General features: G+C 38.3%; 1 protein-coding gene across 10 annotated transcripts in view; it reads right to left on the bottom strand.

Moving 5' to 3' along the window:
* Positions 1 to 11,496: 11,496 nt before the first annotated feature.
* The window catches only part of LOC131075830 (uncharacterized), a 29,273-nt gene continuing 17,850 nt past the window's right edge, over positions 11,497 to 22,919 (bottom strand). The window contains exons 6-8 of one of the 10 annotated variants that reach the window (XM_058012738.2): positions 13,001 to 13,048; positions 12,264 to 12,323; positions 11,501 to 12,000 (exon numbers count right to left, since the gene is read on the bottom strand). In XM_058012738.2, coding sequence (XP_057868721.2) covers positions 12,282 to 12,323; positions 13,001 to 13,048 — 90 coding nt within the window. In that variant the 3' untranslated portion in view covers positions 11,501 to 12,000; positions 12,264 to 12,281. Of the gene's footprint in view, positions 12,348 to 13,000; positions 13,049 to 22,919 lie in introns of all 10 variants that reach the window. The other 9 variants (XM_058012739.2, XM_058012733.2, XM_058012734.2 and 6 more) reach the window with 9 other exon arrangements.

Raw genomic sequence — 22,919 nt, 5'->3', positions numbered from 1 at the left:
TATTCCACTATCTATATTTTCATCATTTCTTTCAAGTTCATGCTCCTCTATGGTAGGTTGTGGCTCAATTTCTGCATGCAGGAAGTTATCATCAGATATTACTTCAATGTAATGGACTTGGTTCTTACCAAGGCATCAATGACCAAGTTCACATGGTTCCCTACATGAGAAATACAGCTTCTTCTTTCAAAGTTTATTCTTGGAATAATCATCTACTTTCTTCATTGTAGGAGGCAGTGGTGTGGGTTTCAAGGACTAAGAACTATATCCTCCTCTCTGGAAAATCTTTTTGGGTTGTCTAGTAGTGAGTACTTTAGATGAAAGCTTGTTTTGTAGCACCATTGTTTCAAGTATTTAAGTTGTCTTGATGGAATTCTATAGAGATAATGGATAGTGATTCTTTTTCCAAAATACTAACTACCATTATTGCAAGCCTTTAGAATTTTGCCACTTACTTGTCTATTGAACTATAGTGCTTCAACTATGTCAACTCTCTAAAATGGATCTCAAGATTTTTCGTCTTGACTCTATCAATAAAACATCTATTTGAACTCATCCTATGTGGTGATATAGCTATTACCTAGGGTGAGTAAGCCATGGTACCACCATTTATGAGCTACTCCTTTTAGGTTAAGAGTAGAAGATTTAATTGCCTCTTCCTCATATATGGGACTTAAGGATAAGCATGTATTTAAATTTTAGATCCTGACATGAGCAAAGCACTTGTTGGACCCATCAAATGAAGGAATTAACAGCTTTCCCAACTAGTGTTGAAGGTCCTCATGATTTTATTTTTTATTTGGTCTCTTCTTGTCCTTAGGTTTGTTCTTAGTCTTTAGAGTGTAGAAATTTGTAAAAGGGATAACATGAAACTCATCACTTTGTGCTCAATACTCAAAATGGAGCGCTGCCAAATCATCATCGAACTAACTATAGACTCTTCTATCAGTTGCTCCATCTTCTTTTGCAAAAATTGGCTTTAGGTAGCCCAAAACAACCCCTTATGTTTCCCATGTAGATGCCCACCTCTAGAAGGTTACTTTATTTAATATTTAAAACATCTTATACCCCTAGTTGCCAAACATAAAGTCACTTTATTAAGTTAAATAACAATAAGAATTATTTAATTTAACTTTAATTTATTAACATTGTTTAAAATAATATCTCTAAACATCATTAATGCTAAATAAACATCATTAATTGCAATAATTGACTATCCCAAAATAGTATCATTGCCAACTAACCAAGTCGGTGTCCAGCTATCACTTACTAAAAATAATAAAATCGAACAAATTGTATGGAACCTCCAAAAAGTGTCATCGTGTGAGTCTTAACCAACCGAGTTCAAAGATATACCTAATAGAGACGGATTAACTAGACTAATCAGTCACCAAACCACAAGGGTTCCCTAACCCTAACTCATTAGCCTACAAGAACCCACTAAATAGGCTAATAGTCACCACACTGTCAACACTCGGGAAGGGGACATTACAAGAGAATTGTTGTTTTAGCTACACATGTATGAAGATGCCATAGTAGGGATGTCATAAACTTGTCAAGGCACTCCACTATATAACAAAAACCAATTTGTCTATCTTTCCAAGTATATGAGCCTTCTTTAAGAAGGATATCATAACAATTGTTGGCATCTACAGAGGAGTGAAAATCAAGAACTAACTAAGTAGATTACAAGCATCTACAAAGGAGTGAAAATCAAGAACTAACTAAGTAGATTACAAGCATCCACCCTTCTTGTCCTTAGCCCCTACTATCGCATTAAAATCCCTCTAACAACACAGATTTATCTTGTAGTAGAGCCAAATGTGCTGATAATTCTTCCTAGAGATGTTTATTCTCCATCATACTATTGGGGTCATAAACATTGAGCATAATATTTGATAAATTGAAGCAAAGAGAATTGAAAGCATAGCTAATCAATTAGACAACATAAGCCTCCTAAAGCACCTTTAGCCTCATCCACCAAACCTTGCTAATGTCATCCTCAATACTTCATAAGATTAGAAAAGTTTTCTTTGAGAGTTTTGTTTCTTGCAAGAATACAAATAGAGCTTTAGATTCTATAACTAGCTTTTAACCAGAGTTCTATTGTTAGAGACATTGATACCTCTAGCATTTCATGATAAGCCATTCATTGTTGTTGTAGGGGGGACTTCCTCCTCTACCCTTTGCTTAAGCTCAAGAAAACACCATCTAAAGTTTTTTGTGTGCCTTCTTCTACATCTATTTTTTATTTTATTTTCAACAATTTGGACTCATGTTTCCACCCCATTTTCTTTTTCGCTAGGGATATGTCAACTACAAGATCCATTTGTGAACCTTGCATACTGCCAAGGGCTTCAAAAGGCACTTTCCTCTCTAGGTTACTAAAACGCAATCTATATTGTGTTCTCTTCTACATCCTCCTTATTAGCCAAGGAGAGAACCTCTTCTACCTACTCAATACATACTTGCTCTCTTCCTTGAGATGTGTCCTTACTCTTCTCTACCAAAAAGCCCCCCCAAAGTGCAAGCTTTGCTAGGGACAATTTTAACCATTTGTTGTGTTACAGATTTAGAAACTCGTCTTAACAAGAAAACTTGCTTAGGATGCCAAAACCATTCCATTGCCCTCAATATTTGAAATCCTCATAAGAGATATTGGGATGCCCTGGCTTTATTAGGCATCAAGATGTTTCAAGGCCTATCTCCCAACAAATAAAGCATCAAAACATTACGTCCTTATAATCATTTCATTTGTATATTTGGGATCTTGAGCAAGCAAAAATACTTTCCTCAAAGGAGGATGATCTAAATCTCTACTAATATCTAATCTAGCATACAACATATGAGAATTAGATTTAAAAAATTCATTTATTTGTTTTAGTTCACCCAAGCTTTTGTCTATAGATTATAAACAATCTTTACCCCCAATATTCTAGGGGCAGTCCATAAAACTAATCCACATATCACCTAACGGAGGGAAGGAGTTACTTGATAGCCCAAGGCACCTGATGAATAAATGATGAATAGTTAGTACCAAACCGGTACTAAGAGGTGGGGTGAATCAGTACAGAAAAAAATCACTCTTCCTTAACTGGTTTGACTGCAAACAGTGCACTTGACTGACAATCACTAACACCGATCTAAACCAGATTACTACTGGTTAAACACAGTGAGATGGTGAAGGACCTAAACCGGTAACACTTAGCTTTCCACACAATCTAACATCTTATTTCCACTTCACCCATACGCATACACTGGTATTCTACAATCAGAAATATAATAACCTGCTAGTTCAACATGATTTACCACTTGACAGAAAATGACAAAGCATCACATGAAAAGGCATCACACATGACACACATATTTTTCACGTGGAAACCCAACTGGAAAAAACCACGGTGGGGATGCATACCCACAAGTTGTTCTTTGAACCCTTTTGGAGCCCGCTCTATTAGGAGCCTGGTTCGGTTAAAGACTGTTACAATAGGTTATGTTAGGAACCGATCCTGCTAGGGATCACCCAGTTAAGGGATGGCTAAATATCCGATTAAGGGTTAAACCCTGTTAAAGGTTACCTTGTTAGAAGATTTCAAGAACTCAATGACTTTGAGTCACCCTGTTAAAGGATTTACAACAAGTTGTTTAAAGCTACCCTGTTAAGGGATTTTCCAACTGTTGAAGTGGTTAGAGATCAACAAGTATTACAATGATCTGGTAACAGCACTCAATGCTAATGTAGATCCGCTTCAGTTCCTTCCTTCTGCAATCACACTCTACAGGTATCTATTCACTTATCTGGTCTGACAAGAATCACGTATCTCTGCTCTTAGATACACACACAACATTTGCCAACAACCTCAACATGAAACACAACATCAACCTTATAGGAAACAGATAGGTCGGTAGCATAAACCCTAAACCCTAAACATTTAGGTTAAGCAATTTAGTCGGTTCAAACCTGACCATTGAACACTTTGTATTGAATACAACAGTCTTGAACAGATCTCAAGACGTTCTCCATCGTTCGTTTTTCACCGCTTCTTGGAGGCTGATAACCCATCATGCGTTCTCCACCGTTTACCGAGACTTCGCACATTCCCGAGGTAGATAGGATCAATCTCCTTCATGCGCACAAGGTTGACAAAGCAACACAGTCTATTCTTCATTACAATGCTAACTCATCGCACAACGTCATCGGTTGAATCACACAGGCTTTGAACACTTCAACCAGAAACCCTGAGGCTAAGACTACCAATCAGTAGTCATACCATATGAAACTTTGATACAAAACATTCCATATACCGGTTCACATTCCAACATACCAGTTCACTTGGATAGACATATCGCTTCACATTTTCACATATACCGGTTCATTACATCATACCGATTCTTTTCACTTTTTCACATATACCGGTTCTTTTGCAAGTTGCTTACTTCAATATACCGGTTCACTCTTCAGCATATTGACATCAATGACAATCATACAATATCATCATGTCATCAAACTCTGCACATATGCCAACAATCTCCCCCTTTGGCATTGATGGCAATATACAAAGATATCTCTTCGCTTCACATCTTCTCTCCCAATACTGCAAATATCTTCTCTCTGCTTCACATCTTCTCCCCCTTTGACAACAATGCCAAAGTGGAGGCATATACATCTATGTTCTACTATGTTGCTCCCCCTAAAGAGTAGCATCCTTCAACACACCAATCCTGAAAAAAAAGATATATCAATTTAAGACCTGACTGATGTGGAGCACACACCTTTAGTTGACCTCTTGAAGGGGCAACACCCCTAATTCATCTCTCAAATAGGTAAAAGTAGCCTTCAGTAGAGGCTTGGTGAATATGTTTGCTAACTTCTCCTTACTGGAAATATGTTCCAATACAATCTCCTTGTTCTGAACCTTTTCCCTCAAGAAATGATACTTGAGCTCAAAGTGCTTGGTTCTAGCATGTAAAACCGGATTCTTGGAGATGTTAATTGCACTTGTATTGGCACAAAATATACTTACCGGTTCAGATATAGGAACTTTGAAGCCATCTAATACATGCTTCATCCAAATAATCTGGGTGCAGTTCATAAAAGCTGCAACATACTCTACTTTTGTTGTAGACTGAGAGATACAACTCTGCTTTTTACTCATCCATGAGACCAGTCTACCACCAAAAAAGAATGCACCACCGGTTGTGCTCTTCCGGTCGTCCACATTACCAGCCCAATCGGCATCTATAAACACTCTCAGGTTAAAATCATTACTGTATGGATACCACAATCCATAATCAACAGTTCCCTTCAAATATCTAAGAATCCGCTTGACTGCAACTAAGTGGGATTCTCTTGGGCTTTTCTGGAACCATGCAGTACTGCCCACTGCATGTGCAATGTCTGGTATGCTATGTACTACATAATACAACTTACCAATCGTTGATCGGTATTCCTTCTCATTTACCAACGCTAAGTTATCCTCTTTTGATAATTTACAACCGGTCACCATTGGTGTACTAACTGGTTTGTTGTCTTCCATGCCAAAGGTTTTCAATACCTCTTTGACATACTTGGACTGAGTGATAAAGATTCCATCTTTCATTTGTTGAATCTGTAGTCCAATGAAGAACTTAATCTCCCCTATGAGTGACATCTCAAATTCCTTCTTTATTTCATCTGCAAAGTCATGACTCATCTTGTCATCTCCACCAAAGATTATGTCATCAACAAATACTTCACAGATTAGAATATGATCTCCTTCTGATTTCAAGTAGATATTGCTATCTTTACTTGTTCTTTCAAATCCAATCTTCACAAGATGGGAGTGCAAGCGTTCATACCATGCTCTAGGTGCCTGCTTTAGTCCATACCAGGCTTTATGTAGCCTACACACCATGTCAATGTCTTCTGATAGGGCAAACCCATCTGGTTGCTCTATATATACCTCCTCTTCAAGTACTGCATTTAGGAATGCAGATTTTACATCCATTTGATATACTTTGAATCCCTTAAAAGCTGCATATGCAAGAAGCATACGAACTCCTTCCAATCTGACTACAGGAGCAAAGGCTTCTCCATAGTCTTCTCCTTCTTGGGCATATCCTTTACACACCAATCTGGTTTTATTTCTTACCATTGCCCCATCTTCATTCAGCTTATTTCTGAAAACCCATTTGGTGCCAATGACATTTTTATACTCTGGTCTGGGTACCAAAGACCATGTACCATTCTTTTCTATCTGGTCAACTTGCTCTTCCATTGCCTTGATCCAGTCTTCATCTTTATGTGCCTCTTTAAATGATTTAGGCTCAAATTCAGAGATCATACAAGAATTTTCTCTGACCTTTTTTCTTGTAAGAATACCTGCATCCTTATCTCCTATGATCTACCTTGGATCATGATTCAGCTTAACATACCTAGGGATGATCTTAACAGATTCCTCTTGCTTTTCTTTATCATCCTCATCTTCATCAGCATCAACATCTATTGGTGTCGGAACACATTTACTGGTACTGGGTTGTTTTGCAATCGGTTCTCAGAAGGTTACTACCGGTTCATCTCCTACTTGCTCACTGTCAATTTCCTCAGGTTTCTCAGAGGTTTCATCAACTCTAACACTGATGCTTTCAACAATTCTCTGAGTCCTACTGTTAAAACACTTGAGAGCTTTACTCTTGGTGGAATACCCTAGGAATATTCCCTCATCACATTTAGCATCAAACTTGCTCTGATGTTCACTCCTCTTGATATAACATTTGCTACCAAACACTCTAGAGTAGCTTACCACTGATGTCTTACCGGTCCAATATTCATAGGGTGTTTTTTCCTTACCCTTTTTGATGAGTACTTGGTTAATTGTGTAGACTGCAGTGCTCACCGCTTCTCTCCAAAAGGTGTGAGCAACCTTCCCTTGGATCAACATAGTTCTAGCTACTTCAACCACAATCTGGTTGTTCCTCTCTGCTAGGTTGTTCTATTGTGGAGTCCGGGAGGCAGACAATTGCCTCTTGATGCCATTCTCTTCACAGTATTTGCTGAATTCAACGGAAGTGAATTCTCCACCTTGATTAGTTCTAAGGCATTTGATTCTCTTACCACTTTCTCTTTCTACCAGTGCTCTGAAGGCTTTGAACTTTCCAAAGGCTTCAGACTTGTCCTTCAAGAATATGACCCACATCATTCTTGAGCAATCACCAGTAAGAATCATAAAATACCTATCTCCCTGCACACTCCTAGTTTTCATTGGACCACACAAATCAGTATGCACAAGATCAAGTAAATTGTTTGCAGTGAAAGATTTACCTTTGAAGGTTGAGGAAGACATTTTCCCCAGTTAACACTCTTTGCATAAAGGATTTTCCGGTTTGCTCAACACAGGCAATCTTTTAACTGCCCTGAACTTACTGGCCTTCACTATGTTATCAAAATTTACATGCCAGAGTCTCTTATGCCATATCCAGCTATCATCAAACTTAGCCATAAGACATGTACTAATATTTGCATTCAGCTGAAATAGGTTTCCTTTGGTCTGCATACTGATGGCCATCAGTTCACCATTCTTTCCTTTGATTTGCACACTCCCTTTTTGAATTCCAGAGTGAGTCCATTGTCATTCAGCTGAGCAACACTCAAAAGGTTGTGTCTGAGACCTTCTACCCAATACACATTATCAGCACTGCTTTTTCCATTCAGAGAGATAGACCCTCTGCCTTTTACCATACATGGTGCATCATTGCCAAAACGGACCACACCACCATCATACTCTTCCAGAGATCATTGCCAAAATGGACCACACCACCATCATACTCTTCCAGAGATAGAAACTTACTCCGGTCACCAGTCATATGGTGAGAACACCCACTGTCAATGATCCACTCATTGGAATTATCAAAGTGGGAGACAAGAGCCTTCTTGTCTGGCACATCTTCCTTGACTGTCACAAACACAATATCTTCACTTTCATCTTCTGATTCTTCATCAGTGACACCTTCATCAACTGCTCCAAAACAGTTTCTTCGGTTTCCTCCTTTGAACTTCTTGAACCTCTCCGATTTGTCCTTGTTTTCACCATTAGGGCAGTTTACAGCAATGTGTCTTATCTGGTTACAAGAAAAGCATTTCAAAGGAAGCTTACCTCTGTATTTACCGGTTCCCTTAGGAAGTCTCTTGGCAAGAAGAGCTTCAAATTCCATCAGGATCTCCTCATCATCCATTTCTCTGCTTTGTCTTGTTCACCACTGGTACTAGCTTCTTTACCTTTTCTAGATGGTGCAGCAGATGCTCTAAAGGCTGATTCAGTCTTCAGAATACTACCATCATAATTATTTAGCTCATAGGCTGTCAACTTTGCAATGATGGAGTCTAGGGATACCTTTGTCTTGTCTACAGACCTCAACTCCTGAATAGCAGCAACCCTTATTGCATAGACCGGTAATAAGGATCTCAAAACTTTGCTAACAACAGTGGAATCTTCTATTTTACCACCTGCACTCTTGATATCTCCTACAAACGTTTTGATTCTTATTCCATATTGTTGAATGGTCTCTCCTTCAACCATCCGCATGTCTTCAAACTTTCCCCTAAGACTTTCTTCCTTAGCTTGTTTTACATGCTCATCACCGCCATAGATATTCTCAAGTGCATCCCATACTTCTTTGGGATTCTCTTTATCCTAAACATCAATAAACTGAATGTCAGATAAACTGTTGATTAGGGCTTCCATGACTTGCCCATTTTCTTGAATCTCTCTCTTTTGATCATCGATGAGAGTACTGGTAGGGATTACATAAACATTCTCAACATAGCTCCAGTGTTGAGCACCCATGCTTCTGATGTATATCTTCATTCTGTCCTTCCATATTTTAAAGTTATCTTTGTTGAACTTTGGACCTTCCCTCTTCATCATTAGACTAGGATATTTCCCTCCAGCGGTTAAGCTTACAACATAGAGGACCTAGATGATGCTCTAATACCAATTGATGAATAAATGATGAACAATTAGTACCAAACCGGTACTAAGAGGGGGGGTGAATTAGTACAGACAAAAATCACTCTTCCTTAACCGGTTTGACTACAGACAGTGCACTTGACTGGCAATCACTAACACCGGTCTAAACCAGATTACTACTGGTTAAACACAGTGAGATGGTGAACGGCCTAAACCGGTAACACTTAGCTTTCCACACAATCTAACATCTTATTTCCACTTCACCCATACACATACACTGGTATTCTACAATCAGAAATATAATAACCTGCTAGTTCAACACGATTTACCACTTGACAGAAAATAACAAAGCATCACATGAAAAGGCATCACACATGACACATATTTTTCACGTGGAAACCCAACTGGGAAAAACCATGGTGGGGATGAATACCCACAAGTTGTTCTTTGAACCCTTTTGGAGTCCGCTATGTTAGGAGCTCGGTCCGGTTAAAGACTGTTACAATAGATTTTGTTAGAAACTGGTCCTGCTAGAGATCACCCGATTAAGGGATGGCTAAATACCCAATTAAGGGTTAAACCCTGTTAAAGGTTACCTTGTTAGAGGATTTCAAGAACTCAATGACTTTGAGTCACCCTGTTAAAGGATTTACAACAAGCTGGTTAAAGCTACCCTGTTAAGGGATTTTCCAACTGTTAAAGTGGTTAGAAATCAACAGGTATTACAATGATCTGGTAACAACACTTAATGCCAATGCAGATCCGCTTCAGTTCCTTCCTTCTGCAATCACACTCTACAGGTATCTATTCACTTATCTGATCTAGCAAGAATCATGTATCTCTGCTCTTAGATACACACACAACATTTGCCAACAACCTCAACATGAAATACAACATCAACCTTATAGGAAACCGATAGGTCGATAGCATAAACCCTAAACCTTAAACATTTAGGTTAAGCAATTTAGTCGGTTCAATCTTGACCATTGAACACTTTGTATTGAATACAACAATCTTGAACAGATCTCAAGACGTTCTCCATCGTTTGTTTTTCACCGTTTCTTGGAGGTTGATAACCCATCACGTATTCTCCACCGTTTACAAAGACTTCGCACAGTCCCGAGGTAGATAGGATCAATCTCCTTCATGCAAAATCCTTCACGCGCACAAGGCTGACATGGCAACACAATCTATTCTTCATTACAATGCTAACTCATCGCACAATGTCATCGATTGAATCACACAGGCTTGGAACACTTCAACCCGAAACCCTAAGGCTAAGACTACCAACCAGTAGTCATACCATATGAAACCTTGATACAAAACATTCCATATACCAGTTCACATTCCAACATACCGATTCACTTGGATAGACATACTGCATCACTTTTTCACATATACCAATTTACTACATCATACCGGTTCTTTTCACTTTTTCACATATACCAGTTCTTTTGCAAATTGCTTACTTCAATATATCGGTTCACTCTTCAACATATTGACATCAATGACAATCATACAATATCATCATGTCATCAAACTCTGCACATATGCCAACAACACCATCTTTGTATTTTAATAGATTTTACATGGGTAGACACGTACTCTTCTAACAAAACCTTCTTACAATTTTCATCATATTCAAATATTCAAACAAATGAACCATTGGGGAGACAATGCAATAGTGCTTGGGCCATGAGGATTCGACCCATCTCTCTCTCTCTCTCACATACTATTGCTTATGCCTAACCCCCCAATGGAATCCTATTCACACCAAACAAGTGACATTGGAAGGTTCTCTCTCTCTCTCTCTCTCTCTCTCTCTCTCTCACACACACACACACACACTCTCTCACATGCCTAACCCCCCAATGGAATCCTATTCACACCAAACAAGTGACATTGGAAGGTTTTCCCTCTCCCTAACAAAACTTGTGCACTGCCAATTGAAGGGTTTCTCCTCTTCCTATATAAAATCTAGGCTCTTTGTATCTCTCTCAAACATTGAAAGGTTCTCCCTCCCTCCCTCCCCCTCTTTGATATAAATGTTATTAGTTATGATAAACTTCCACGGGTTGCTCTTTGATCCTAATGTGGTTCTACCAATTGATATGTTTTATCATGCATGTTGATCCCTACTTGCAATATCATTAGGATCTAAGGATATTTCCTTCATCCTAAGCTTCTTTGGGAAGATATTAACTGAAATATGCCTATCATTATTGTGATCATACATGACCTTTCCAAGTATACCCATATGAATAAAATTGGGCATCATATCTACCCATTGTAAAACCATATTTTGTCTTCAATCAATGTTTTTCTAAATCTTGTAGGAGATCACTAAGTAAAATTTCCCTAATTAAAATTTGTAGATACATTACGAGGCAGGAAACTAGGTACCATTTTAACACAAATAATAGTTCTATTTTGCTTCTGATTCCTAACCAAAAGATCCTAAATACGACAAAATTACATGATCATTTGCTAAGTAGCTATCTTGTTTCATCAATTATATAATTCTATGATCCTTGTTGTGCATACCTACACAAGTATCCTTGGTAATAGTTATCAACATATAGATTTTGAACAGAGCCAAAATCAATATATGATTTTACCAAAAAATAGAAAAAGTTTAAATTTGGTAGCCTCAAAAGATAAATAACTCAGTAATTCTCTCATCCAAAAGCCCCAGATGAATCACTTTTTTTGTTTGCACATGCAATAGTTACAGTTCAATAAAATCCTAGACTAGTCAACTACTCCCATGTTTCACACTACTCTAGCAAAACAAGCAGATTCTATATTTTGCCAAGTTATTGCCAAATTTTGGACTCAACATATAATTTACATGAATCAATTAAGAAAATTCATTATCATTCTGAATTAGGAAGTTCAAATTAGAAATCTCTCAATTCTTTGTTGAGTTGTTGCCAATATTTTTATGAGCTTTTGCAGAGTTCCATGTCAACTGTTACTCTTTGCCTGGCTGAATTTTTCCTGGGTCGGAGTTGTTCCACTGTAAGATTTGCAACATTCATATAACAGACAACACCTGAATCAGGTAAATATTCAAATAACAAGAAAAAATTATTAGTCCAACTAGCCACATTGCAGTTTCTTTTAGGATTTCTGTTGCTAAAATTTGATCATTGAAATGGTTTTCCCATTTCCTCATTCACTTTAAAATTGCTGCTCATCCCAGGCTATTAATAAAACAACATAGTCACCAGAAGATTTCAGTATAGGGATGAGAACCCTGTCCCTTTACCCACATCCTCCGGAGTCAATATGTTTACATATATAATACAGACATACCCTTATTCTTGTATTCCCCTATCTTGATTTGCAATGGCGTACCCTACGCCTTCCTTGTTCCTGCACCATTGCAACTTCAAGTGACTGAAACAGAAAGGCATGATTAGATGGATAGTGCAAAGAATATAAAAAGAATGATAACAAACAGGCATGAACCATAATTGCAATTTGACATAAAACAGAACTGCATCAGAAATATATTCACAGAAAATGGTTTCCGACAACAGTAAAACAAAGAAAGAAAAATGCATTTAGAAAGACAAGTATGTACAAAGTTATATTAACTTCAAGGATGACAACCATGAACAAACACTGTTGGAGAACTTAAAGACATGAAAGACATAACAGATAACAATTACAATATTAATGGAAATGACTATTATATAATGCATGGTGAAATTACAAACAAAGGATAATGTGTATTTGAACGATCCATTTTAATAACTCTCACAGAAATTTTTGGTCTAAAGGATGTTAGAAGTAATCATTATCATCATCACAAATCTGTCTATAAAAATTTTGTCATTGGTTGTTCATTGGATCACCATAGCCATTATTTGTAATGATTGCATTAGGCATAAAACTATACGTGTTTGATAGTGCAGGCAAAGAAAGAATTTCAGCATTGCTTTTATCATCTTCCACATCCTTTCAAATAACTCCAATGCACAACATTTTCCATCATACAGTTCTATAAAGAAATTGCAAGTAGAATGAAACATAGAATGTTCCCATACCCGTTTTCTTTCTTCCATACATCTTTCTATCTCTGCTGTTTCTAGTTCCTGCACAAATGGAAAAAACTAATTAAACACAAAGAATTATGCCAGAAAATGTCAGATTTCTTAGTTTGATTTCTTAAATCTATCAATGAACTGAAGAAACTCAAGCTTAGGTGGTGAGACAAAAACCAAAGATATAATAGATAAAAATCCAAATATGATCATTTTTAATCGCATGGACATTCCCAGAGAGTCTCCTTAGCACTAAAGGTCAAGTGGCAATTTTAAGCAATCAGTAGGATTTGCGTAAAACAGTTGGAATGGTTTTTGCAAGATATTTGCTCCTTTTACAATCTTTTGTTAGTATTAAAGTATTATTAGTTATTACTTAATGGTCATTATTGTAATGTATGTTAGTTTAGTTAATTTCTATTTCTGCGATCTGTTTATGATTGTTTCATTTAGAAACATCGTCTTGTAATTGGCATTGCCTATATGTAGTCTTTTGTCTTCAATTAATTGTGCAATTACCATTTCATGGTATCAGAGCCAATAATTTTTTGGCTGAATTTTTTAAGACAAAAATTTTGTGGTATTGAAAAGAATTTTTCAAAAGTGTTTTGTTCATTTTTTTTTAAATCAAAGGTTTTTTCTAGTAAAATCACAAATCTGCAAGAGGGTTTTTCAAAATTAAAATCGCACGGACTTTACAGTTAAAAATCGTGGGTTTAATCTGAGGATCGCGTGCTATTTTTTTCAGTATTTTCAAAGGTTTTTTGTGCACAAACCTGTCACTTGAGGATCTTCTCTTTCTCGCGTGAGGGTTTCTTTTTTATAATTGATAAGATTGCAGGCCAATGACCGTTTTATTTCCTACCGAGTTTTTTTTTTTGACGATTATTACAAAAATCATGGCAATTTTTTAAGTTTTCATGCAAGACTTATTCCTTCCTTTTGACATCGCCGGCTCTACTCATTTCTCTACCCTCTATCAGTTGTGCCCTAGGGTTTTATTCTTTTTGACTATTTTTTATAAAAATCAAGGGTTTTTCCTGACCAGCATCTTGGGATTTGTGCCTAGAGCTTCATGCAAGGGTTTTGACTAATGTTCGACCAAAAAAATCACAATTAGCTATTGCAGTTTTTACCTTGTTTTTTGTGCATCGGAAAGTAAGAGGGATGGCATCGTTGACCAACATTATGTTTGAACATGATCAGCACTTCAACGGCAAAAATCACAACAAATAATCACAATCTTTGAATACTGGTGTCTAGACTAGGCTGTTCTAGGTACGACTCCTAATCCTACGGTGGCAGGAAAAGAACAAGACAAGTTCAATGAGCACAATCGAAAAGTAGTGATGCTCATCAAGTTGTTAGTCATCGATGACATGCTTCCACAAATGCCATCTAGCATGTCCGCTACAGAGATTTGGACAAATCTGAAGGATCTCCACGAAACATCAAACAAGAGCCGAGCATTCTTTTTGAAGAATGTGTTGTTTTCAATCATGATGGACGATAAGATGTCTCTACAGAAGCATTTTACGAAGATCAAGGATATGCGTGATCAAGTGGAGGCTATTGATCGCAAGATGGAGGAAAAAGACACGGTGGTAATTACACTCAAAAGTTTACCACACTCCTATGAACACTTCATTAAAACGCTCAACATTACATCCACAAATGTTGACCTAAAGTTTCTTGACTTTGGCAACAAGCTTTTGCATCAAGATAGATGGAAACAACAGTTTAGGAGCAGCAGCGTCTCACCCACTGTAGAAAAAGCATTTACTGTCAAAGACAAGGATAAAGGCAAAGGCAAAGGCAAGTCCTTTCAGCCAAAAGGACAAAGCAAACTGTTGTGACCATTTCACACATCGCCCCATTAGAATGGGGCCCCCCCTCTTTTGCTTTTGGTTTTGCTTTCTCTCTGCTTGTTTTTCTCTCTGCTTTTAGGATTTTGAGTGAGTGAGTGGTCTGCCTGGGCTGGCTAGATTAGGGCTAAGCCTTGGAAGCTCGTTTTAGGGTTTCTTTCAAGCTAAGTCTAGTCTGGTTTAGGAGGTTGTTAGTCGTCTGCCTGAGGATTCAAGATTGCCAGAATGAAACATGCCTTTCAAGAGAGTCAATTTGGTTAGGTCAGAGGCAGGATGAATAGGTCTCAGGTCAAGTCTAGATTGAAGAAAGTTTTTTTTGGTAAGGTCCTGTTTGTTTCTGAGTCTGAGTCAGCTAAGCAGGGTCAGTGAAGAAAGGGAGTTGATTTGGTTAAATGGAGAATGAAATGAATCAAGCGCCTGAAAATGTCAATTTCGCTCCTGACCCTTCCAGAGGGTTTAGAGCGAAATTCTTTGTAGACTGGATTTCCTTCACAATTTTGGCTAAGTTTTGACATATTTGAAGATGAATTTATGTGTTCTTGCCTAGTGAGGGATTTGATCGATTTTGGAAAGCAAGATGATGCCTGAAAGAGGATTTTCGCTCCTGACCCTTCCAAAGGGTCTAGGGCGAATTTTATTCTAAACACAATTTTTTGCCTTGAGTAGACTTGCAATCCGGTTCTTGGCCTTGAAAATGATCTGACCTTGGCCTTGGGAAATGGTTTGAAACTTAAAAACTGAGCAATTTAGCCTGGAATGAGCGAATTCGCTCCTGACCCTTCCAAAGGGTCCGGGGCGAAAATTTTATTTGAGCTTATTTTTCACTGACTTTGGCTAAATTGTGATGTGTAGGGCATCTTGGAGGAAAGATTGGACGTCATTTGATACATTTGAAGATTCGGAAGCATGCAAAATGAAGATTTTTGGACAAGGAAGGCAAATTCGCTCCTGACCCTTCCAGAGGGTCCTGAGCAAAATTTTGAATAACCCTCATCTTGCAATGAAAAAGGTCAAGTTTTGGGCATGAATGAAACAAGGACGACTCCCTTTTACCTCCTGAGGAAATTTCAACTTGAAAGAATGAAGGATTTTGCTTAAAACCTAATTTTCGCTCCTGACCCTTCCAGAGGGTCCAGAGCGAAAATCTCTATGAGGGGTATTTCTTGCCTTGTTTGGTCAAATTGAGAAGTCTAAGGCATCATGAAAGGAAGAATGAGCATATTGAAACCCTTAGGCATGTTTAGAAATCATTGAAAAGTGAAGGAATTGAGCCAAATGGTGAAATTCACTCCTGACCCTTCCAGAGGGTCTAGGGCAAAAATCCTAAAACCTATCTTTTCCTCCAAAGTTTGAGCAAAGCTAAGCCTAGGCATGGGTTTAAAACGACATTTGGATTGCCCTAGAATGGAAATGGATTGCCATGAATGCAAGTTTTGAGGCCAAGGAAGAAATTCGCTCCTGACCCTTCCAGAGGGTCCAGGGCGAAATTTCTAAATTCTCCCTCTTTCATGCAAATTTAAGACAAAATCTTGCTATTCATGATTTAGATGGGAGAGAGGCATGATGTTCTTTGCCTTAGAAGTGATTTGAAGTTAAAAGCATGAAGGAATATGCCTAAAACTCAAAATTCGCTCCTGACCCTTCCAAAGGGCCCAGGGCAAAAATCATAAAATCAACATATTCCTTTTAAATTTTTGCTAAGGCAAGGATGCACTAAGGTAGAAATGACCTTTAAGACCATTAATGAGTAATTGTTTGCTTCAAAACTTGATGATTCTAGGCCAAAGAGGGAAAATCGCTCCTGACCCTTTCAAAGGGTCTAGGGCGAAAATTTGAAAAACCCCTATTTTACTTTGCAAGATCAAGTCAAACTTGGGTGGATTAAATGAGGAAGAGCATTGTGAAGCTATGAGTGAAAGATTCGACAAAAGTTGATAAAGGAGTAAGCCTAAGGAGGGAAAATCGCTCCTGACCCTTCCAGAGGGTCCAAGGCGAAAAAAACCTAAAATCACCTTTTTCCTCCTAATTTGAATGAAACAAAGCCCGAAATTCAGTGAAAAAGCCTATTTGGAATGCCTTGAAGAGGTTTTGAACTTTAGAAAATGAAAATTTTGAGCCCAATTATGAATTTCGCTCCTGACCCTTCCAGAGGGTCCAGAGTGAAATTCCCTAGAATGCACTATTTCCTTCAAAATTTTGATGAGCTAACCCAGTGATGGAAGGAAATGGATCCTGGAGATTGCCTTGGAGGAGTTCAATGATCAAGCTAAGGTGAATTTTGGCCTAAATTGAAAAAATCGCTCCTGACCCTTCCAGAGGGTCCAGGGCGAAATTATTAGGAAGCTTCATTAAGCATTGATCAAACCTTGATATTCCCTAATTTGCACTAAATTACCCAAATTCAAGACATTTGGGAGGTTGAATTAAATTCGCATTAATTAAGGCATTGGCAATTTAATAAATTAATTTTTAGGCCTTAAAATAATTAAAAATTTCACCTTGGAGGCATTAAAATTAATTTTTAAAATTAAAAAATACAAGATGAGCGCTCAAAATCATTATTATGCCTTGAAAGGCAAGTCGGCCACCTTTTCAAGGATTTTTTATTTATTTTTACCCCTTATTTGCCAAGTCGGCCTTGAAGGGATTAGGGTGAGCGCCCTATATAGAGGGGGAGTGTTGCTTCAAATTTCAAATCATTCATTCATTCCTTCTAGGTGCAATTTTGAGGAGCAGATTTAGGAGCGAAATCCAGCAGATTGGAGGCTAAATTTCTACAATTTGCCAAGTGTTGAAGGATAATTTCCAGATTTTGAAAAGCTAGTGGAGGGTGAAGCTCTTTTGAAGGTTAATTAAGACATAATTCATCCAAGAAGGCCAGCAATTCAATCCTTATCCAGCAAAGTCTGATCTTCTTTCTTCATTTTTCCAAGGTTGATAGTTAATCTTTCAAAGAGGGAGGCATGAAGAATTAAATTTTTGAAGTTTATATTCAAGACTTGTTTTGATCTCATAGCAATCATTTGAAAATCTAAGTTTTGTGCAATCTGATTTTCATTCATAATTTGAAAATTCATAATTCTTGAGTTATCATGTCATTTTCAAATTAATGTTTTGAACTATTCCCTTGGAAGGTCTTAATTTCTACGCTTTAAGGTATGATGTTTAAAGACTAATTTTGAAATTTTTGTGTAGGCATCAAATGGCCAGCCCCAAAGCCGGAGGATCTACTAGTCGGTAGGCTCTCATCAAGGAAGATCAGAGGAGCAACGAATTGGAGACCAGGATCGTGTCCAAGTGGAGTAATATCGGAGACACCAACTTAGGAAACTTCAATGTGAAGAAGTTTCGAGAGGCCCCCTACATTGGCAAGCCATCACCTATTGCAAGGAAGATAATCGAGAGTGGCATCATCAAGGCGGCAGGTTTCCCTCCCGCAGTAAAGTGTCATGAGCTGATGATCGAGTGTGCCCGCCACTATGACTCACAATCAAGGACAATCGTAACCAAAGACGGGAACATCTTAGCTTACCTTTCAGAGGAAGCTATAAGCGAAGCTCTTCATCTTCCAGACCATAAAGATATGATTTACAAAAAGCTTAGAAGGAGCGAGGTCGATCTATGAAGATGATCCTGAGACTTGTCTGAATCTCATCAATAAGAATTGGTTGCTCAAGAGTCGGCCTCGCCTGAACAAGATTCCCAATACACCACATAGGATTGACTTCCAGGAGGAATACAGAGACTTGATAACTTTGCTCAATCGAGTTACAAGTGCTTCTCAAGCCGCCTTCTTCGAAAAGTGGATGTTCTTCTTCATACAAGTGATAGTTCAAGGAAAAGGAATGCTTCATTGGGCAAGAATCATTAGCAATTGTTTGGACGTGCAGTTGAGAAGGCTAAGACCCACCAAATCATTCCACATGAGCTCATATGCTATATATGCCTTAATCAGGAGTTTCGAGTATGCAGGGCTACCTCACAGAGGAGTGATTGGAAGAGGACCTGGAGAAATAAGGGTTTGTGATTCTTATGTTCATCTCCATCATCCATCTAGAAGTGACTACAAGTTAGTCAATGATACTTTCACGATGAACATTACTAGGATATTGCAAGGAGGAATTCACAATCGTCTGTCTCTGGATGCACAAGATCTTGTGAAGAAGTATGGCACCTGGTTCATCCAGTTTCAAAAGTTCACATACATTAGAGTTCACGGGTGTCCTTCACCACCTTACATGTTGCCAAGATATCCAACAGACAGGATAGTACTACTTGAGGTGACTAGACAGTTGGCAGCTTATGCGAAGGCATCCAGCACAAGCATGGAAATGGAATTCCCGTGCCCATCATACTAGGAAATTCAGTTGAGGTGTGTCCTAACACTCAAGCCTTGGAAGATGCGAGAAGGAATTATCTTTATACTCATTCTCATTCTTTGCCTCGCGGGAGAATTTTGATCCTCATGGTTATATGGAGGAGACAGTCGGCAAGAAGTACAAGCATGAGTTTCAAGTGGAGGACTTTTGGATGAATCTCCCAGGTGATTTAGAGGTTAAAAGAAAGATGCATTCCAAGCTACCCTTAGATCTCATCAGGAAATGCAAAGTTTATAGAGTAGCTGATCAAGCCCAGAATAATGGTAGATGCCTCCAGTCATCTTATGAGAAAGAAGACAAGGAAGTGAAAATAGATTGGAATGAGCCTGAGGTTTTAGACTTGAGAGCTTTGATGGCTCCCGTTTTATCCTGCACTCGCAGGTGGGTGGATGTACAACATCAAAAGTTGAAAGAGCAAAACGTATCAATGACATTCACTTTGGAGGCAAGACCAGAGGAAGGAGAAGCAAGTGTGAGTGAGAATACTTCTCATTCCAAAGGCTCAAAGAGGAAAGAAAGACCTGAGAAAAGGGAACCTTCCAAGAAGAAACAGAAAACCAACCCTGATCACCCACCAAGCACATCTTCTCGACATGAAAAGAAGGCAAGTCAAGGAGATGATCAGGGGAAGATGGTATATGAAATTGATGAATCTATGGAATCCATGGCACAAAATGACAAGCAAGAAAAGGGACAGACGCCTCAACAGTCGTCGAGTCAATCTCCCCAAGTTGATGCTAATGAGCTACATGAAGAGAAGAATGATGATGAAGCGACATCTCCTTTCCGAGAGGATAGACCACTGCTTAAAGAAATACAAGTAAGGGAAACAAGATCCGCCATTCCGAATTGGCTGAAAGAGAGACTGACAAGGGTAGTTGTGGTTGAAGAGGAAGAAGATGTATTTGATTTAGAAAGCCTTATAGGAAATTCTCAAGAGGTAATGGAAAAGAAGGCCACACAGATGTCCAAGGTAATTAGAGATGAGACAAATAGCTACACCAGTGGTGGACAAATATGAGGGTGAGATTCTTGCAGATGAGTATGACTTAGAAACATTTGAGCTTGGTCCACTTACCTCCGAGCAAGCAATGCAAGAAGCAACCGATTCATTTGAAGCACTTAAAGACAAACTTAAGGAAGAAATGGAAAAGAATAAGAAGCTTGAGAGGGAGGTCAGTGCTTGGAGAAGCTATTTTAGTCATCTCAATCAGCCCTTGAGACGTCAGGATCCAGCAGTATCCCCTTTACAAGCACTCCCTCTTGAATCAGTAGGTGAGACAGAAAGGGTGAAGAGCTTGGTTCAGCTTATGAGCTCTTGGATTGATAAATCCCACACGGTAGCCGTTGAATTTGCAACAAGAATGATGAAGACAGTTCATCGAGCTATCCAGGTCCTTGAGATTATCCATAATCTAATGATAACTGTAGCTGCATTCACTCACACTAGAGATGTTATCATTCCTATCCTACAAGTGATAAGACAAACACCAAGACGAATTCTGGCACAAGAAAAGATAATGGATGGAGGAACCCATAACCTCCTACAGTGGTCAGCTCTGCTCCAGATGAAAGAGGTCCTTTTTGAAGACATCAACACCAGATGCAGTCAAGTTGAAGGTATCATTCATCCAATTCAAGATAAGGTGTTTGAGGTATTGTGTACCATTCTTGACAGGCGGATCGAGATTGAGACAGATGTGGACATCCAAGAGTTGGAGGAGAGAGTCAAGGTCATCTTTTGCAAAGAAGAGAACGTCATCACAGATAAGCAACGAGATCAGATGTACACTACTATGTTCCTGATTGAGAAGACCAAAGAACTTGAACCTGGATGGGAGACAACTCTTCTCACTGCTTTTGATCAAGTCCTTCACTTGGAAGAATGAATGAAGAATCTTCCTGAGATTCCCATTGCTGAGATTGAGGGAATTGTGTCCAGATTCATTGAATATGCTAAGAAAAAGCATAAGAAGGGGAACAAAATTCTAGATGAAAAGTTGTTATAGGATGATGTGGCAGCTTAATTCCTATTGGTCTATGTTTCCTCGATATTTGTGCCAGTTAATTATTGGCTATGCATTTAATGATGTTTATCTAAATGGGGACCTTTTTGTAACAAACCCTAATTAGGGTTTTGGTGTCAAAATCTCAGCCGTCGATCTTCTTTCGATCTAGGCCATTCATTGTATTTGAGGATGCTATATATACCCTGACTCATTTTCATTTTTATAGTTATAAGTTAGAGAAAAAAGAAGAGCTTAGAGAGAAGAAAGTTATTGTGTAGCAAGATTGAGTAGTTAAGAAAGAATTTTGAACAATTGTTGTCCATTTTGGCTTTGAGATCAATAAAATATTGAAGTTATGGTGTTTTATTGCAATACTTGTGGCTATCTTCATGATTGTTTATTTTCTTGAATCACTCTCAGTTGAAGTAGTATTTAAGTTTAAGTTTGAAGGACTAAGTGTTGTGCTTGATCTTTGGTGAGATTCACATTCCAAACCACTAGCTTCTTACTGTTTGTAAGGACGCCTTGTGTGGTCAACTGGAAATATTGAGATTGCTTAAAAATTCAATCATTTTTGGAAGTATTGATATGTATCTCTATGATAGTATCTATATCCTTGATGATTTGAAAGTTACTGAATCACCTTAGAAGATCGCATCAATTTCAGTAGAGTTGTAATTTCTTGGCAATACTGAAATTGGTAGAATCTTACCAAGTCTAGCCTTCATTGAGTCATTCTTAGGATTAGATTAGCATTCCTTCCTTGAAACCCTTATCCTTTGACATTTTTTGAAAATCTGTTAGTGTTAGGAAAATCCTGTTCCTGCAATTGAAAAGAGAGTAATATGAACAAGCTTTCTCTAAAAGTACGTAAGGCCCCTTGAAGAAACAGCATATACAACGACCACTGGCGCTTATCCACACGTAGAGATCCTACAACGAAGAACCTTGAAGTCATCCCGATTGATCCTTTTCGCGACATCTTCAGCATTCGAAGGCTTTATTCAAGAGAGGATAAGATACCTCTGGGTATTTTATTCTGTGTTAGGTCGTGTACAAAATACACATCAACACAAACCTGCAGAAAGCTCCAATAAAGTTATCATATGTCACTATTGTGGTAAGCTTGGCCACATGAAAAAACAATGCAAAAAACGATTAGTTGATGAGCAATCCAACCAAGGAGGGTCTCAGCAAAAGGCCCATTTTGCAGAGCACACTGAGCAAAAGGAGTATGCTTTTTACGCATTATGGCCAAAAGACCAACAAACCAAGTTAAATCATCTACTTGGTACATTGATTTTAGAGCTTTTCAACATTTCACGCACAGAAGAGACTGTTTCACGGAGTACACAGCTTGCTCTGATTCAATGATCTTTGGAGGAGGCGAAGAGTATACGGTTGTCGGCAAGGGTAAGGTTCAAATTACATCTGGTGGGAGGATCTCATATTTCTCAACATATACTATGTTTCGGGCATGGAGCTCAATCTGCTTTTTGTTAGTCAGATGATGTGACACTGTCCGAAATTGGATGTCATTTGTAGTGCACACAAGTGCCACATTATTGATGAGGAGTCCAAGAAGACAATTTTTGTTGGCCTCAAAGATCATGGATTGTACAAGTTGATTAATACTGGAGAGTCTCAGAAGATTGCAATGTCTACGAAG

Source organism: Cryptomeria japonica, chromosome 3 (assembly GCF_030272615.1).
Source record: "Cryptomeria japonica chromosome 3, Sugi_1.0, whole genome shotgun sequence".
In the NCBI taxonomy this organism is placed as follows: domain Eukaryota; kingdom Viridiplantae; phylum Streptophyta; class Pinopsida; order Cupressales; family Cupressaceae; genus Cryptomeria; species Cryptomeria japonica.
The sequence above is the reverse complement of the archived record's forward strand: the minus strand, read 5'-3'. Positions and strand labels throughout refer to the sequence as shown.